This window comes from Euprymna scolopes, chromosome 1 (assembly GCF_053919585.1).
Source record: "Euprymna scolopes isolate OS-2025 chromosome 1, ASM5391958v1, whole genome shotgun sequence".
In the NCBI taxonomy this organism is placed as follows: domain Eukaryota; kingdom Metazoa; phylum Mollusca; class Cephalopoda; order Sepiida; family Sepiolidae; genus Euprymna; species Euprymna scolopes.
Genome location: NC_136482.1, coordinates 92,825,179 through 92,828,721, shown reverse-complemented (window position 1 = coordinate 92,828,721; position 3,543 = coordinate 92,825,179). Strand labels below are relative to the sequence as shown.

At 35.3% G+C, this 3,543-nt stretch overlaps 1 protein-coding gene across 1 annotated transcript; it reads right to left on the bottom strand.

The window, feature by feature from the left end:
* Window positions 1-2,493: 2,493 nt before the first annotated feature.
* On the bottom strand, window positions 2,494-3,033 carry LOC145280696 (uncharacterized). The gene has a single exon (XM_080132174.1). The coding sequence runs from the start codon at window positions 3,031-3,033 to the stop codon at window positions 2,494-2,496; it is 540 nt and encodes a 179-aa protein (XP_079988300.1).
* Window positions 3,034-3,543: the final 510 nt, after the last annotated feature.

The window sequence follows — 3,543 nt, the reverse complement described above, 5'->3', positions numbered from 1 at the left end:
TAACCAATCGTAATTCTGTATTAATATTAATAAATAATGGTGGTAACTTTTTTTTTCAAAGAATAAATTGTCAGTAGTATAATTAATGAATTTAATTAACTTTTATGCATTTTTAAATAAAGGAAGGAGGGTCTTTGACTAAAAAAAAAAAAAAAAAAAAAAAAAAGTCGCTCAGTATGCCGGAATAATATTAAATAAACACATAAATTATGTCTAATTTGTCCTTTCATACATATTTGAATTTTGTCCCCATACTATTTTTTATACGATGAACAAGTCTGCTTCCTATCAGTGATACATTTTTTGTTGTGTGTAGGGGACTAGGTCATAATTTTGTCTTTTATGCTGGAGACGTTAGCATCCGGTTGGCATGTTCCCACATGTGTTTCCACGCAACACTTTGGACTCACACGAAAAAGAAACACGAAAAATACAAGTCGGAGAACAATAAGAGTGTATTTTACACAAACATAAAATGCAAACATAAAATATGAACGTAAAATATGTAGGTTGCAAAACAATTGTGTTTGCGGCTTTTTAAGAAGTCCAAAAAAGTTCTTTTAACGTCTTGAGTGACGGCTCCTTTCAAGTTAAGGAGTAGAGAGATGGAATAATACGTCTTTTCTCCACTGATGTTCGCACGAAAGAGGGCACTTAAAAGGAGTCTCTACTCCTGCTTAACAAATGGGTTGCTGTGATTGGTCGATGAGAGGCACCTTTGGCCAATGAGACAGGGCCTTATTAAATTGTAAGGAAAGGGAAATAAGATGAAAAGGGAGGTAACTCTAATTTTTTTTTTATTCTCCCAACAACAACAAAAAAAATGCGATGAATGAATTCGTTGTATGTCCCTTTAGGACTTAATATTTAAACATAAATGCTTAACAAGAGCTAATAGCTTGCTTAAATAAAATTTCAAGCATTATTATGGCCCGATTACAAGAATGTATATAGTTTTTAATAAAAAAAAAATTTTCTCAGGCATTATTATGGCCTGATTACAAGAATGTATATGCAGTTTTAATACAGAATTTTTTTTTTTTTTTTTTTTTTTTTTTTGTCTCAGGAATTATTATGGCCTGATTACAAGAATGCATACACAGTTTTAATACAGAAATTTTTTTTTTTTTTTTTAATAATACAGATATTCTGGATTAGACGTTGGTTTCTTGATTCTCTTAGATTTGTAAGTAACAAATTCTTCTGAAGCATCTGCTGGTCCCATGTTAGGATTCTTACAAAGTTCAATAGAAGAGGGTGTGCTTTCATCGAATTCCTCTTCAGCTGGAGTGTCAGGAAAATAGTTATGAGTTAAAGACAACTCTAATGGAAACAAATGCTTGAGGCTATGTATTTCCACTGTACCATCGCCTCTTTTTATTCTAGCTGAACAAACTTTGCCAATCACTCCCATTAAACAGTTCAATAACTCTGCCCAGTTTCCAGAAAGGTCTAGGCTTGGCAGGATTCTTTATAAGAATTACATCATTTACCTTGATTTTATTCATGCAAATCCTTGCAACTTTCCCAGATATTCCTCATGCCACAGGTCTTTGAATTTAGAAGTCAATTCTTCTCTGTTTTCCAAGGTACTTACAAGTAGAGATCTTGTGACTGGTTCTGTTTCAACTAAACTGGGGTTGTCAGCTTGAAAGGAAAGTTCAGAGTTTATGTTAGGATGAATAAAACAGTTGGGTGTTAAAGGGAGTAATTCAACATCAGTAGAACATGTGTAGGTCAGAGGTCTGGAGTTCATTGCCCTTTGGACGTCTGATAGAAGGATTAAGAGTTTAAAATAACCGATTTTGGATCGACCTAATGTTTTAAACAAGCATGATTTTATTACCCTGATCATTCTCTCCCAAGTACTACCAATCCAAGGGGAGTAAAGAGGTATTTTTATGTGCATGATAGCAGAGCTGGTAAATGCATTATTGAATTCATTGTTGTTGATGTAATGTTTAATTACATCGCCACCTAAAGCAGCATTAAAGGAACGTGCATTATCACTGTATATATGAGTTGATACTCCATAAATATTAGAAAAATGAATTAATGCGAGAATGAAAGCTTGAGTGCTCATATCCGGCACAAGCTCAATGTGAATAGCTCTCAATCCTGCCATCCACTCTTAAGATCCCGTCAGAGTCGAGAAAGATGTTGAGATTCTTAACCAGTGAGGGAATCTTCTTATCAGGGGGGGGGGGGGCCTTCAGGCAAGCAATCTCGACATCAAAGGCTTGTGATTGCATCATTTTAATCAAGTAAATTTTGGCAGTCTGTTTTGGATTAGACTGTTTCTTCACTCGTTTACATTTATTCACAAATTTGAATATGAAGGCAGCGGCATGGCATAACTTATCCAAACTCGAGAATCTGTCAAAGGGAATTAGTGGTTTACAAATAGTACTATGTAAATTGTACTATGAAAAACATTTTCCACATGTCACTGGTTTTTCGGACTCAGGCAGCTCAAGGTACTTGTAGACCAATTCATAAATCCAGTTTCTCTTTAAATTTTTCCAGGCTGACACCATGAGAAAGCAGATGTGCTGGGTTTTCCGCAGAGGGGACATATTTGTAGTAAATGTCCACTCCAAATTCTTTGGTAAAATTCTCTTTCATATCATGAATGTCTCTTATTCTATTCCTGGTATATAGGCTTTTTGCCTTCACATTGTCTGAGAGAAGCCATGACAAAACGACTTGCACATCCACAAAAACAATAATGCTCTCAATTTTGATATTAGAGTATGTTCCCAGCAAAATGCTTAAAGCTTTGAATGTAATGTATACAGCAAGCAATTCCATCATTGGCAAAGTTTTAGCTTTCATTGGTGATACTTTCACTTTAGAAAATATTATATGGGATTTCCCATTTTGCACCCCATAAACAACAACCCCATATGCCTGTGGTGAAGCATCACAGAAGGTATACAATTTCAGTGGACTGTCACTGTCTACAGCCTGTCGTGAGAAGGACAGATTCTTCAAACCAGAGAAATCCTCAGCTAAATTTGACCAGATTGTCATTATGTCTGTTGGTACCTTTTGATCCCAACTCAATTTGAGCAACTATAATTTTCTGAGAAGGATTTTCGCTTTAACTGTTTCAGGAGCACAGAGTGATAAAGGGTAAAATATTTTTGCTGTCTGTGCCAAAATATCCCTTTTAGAGAGTATATTTTCCTGAACTGAAGTGTGAAAGATGCTGATAGTATCTGATTCAGGGTGGTACTTATACCCAAGAACCTTTTCATACTCACAGTTATGTTGCACAATATTACCATCCGCAATCATGATTTCTCGTAGGCCTCTATAATTGGAATTATATGACCTCAGCTAGAAATTTCCCTTTTGCAGTCGAGGCACTGCATTTTTATTAAGGCTGATTATCTCCTCTGAAGAATTGCTTGTCGTACACAGGTCGTCAACATAAAATCGACTTTTCAACATCTTAGTACAGGTGTCATTTGGAAAGTTACTCACGTGATGCTGCAGGACATAATTTAATATAAAGGAGCTCGCATTGAAACCAAATAT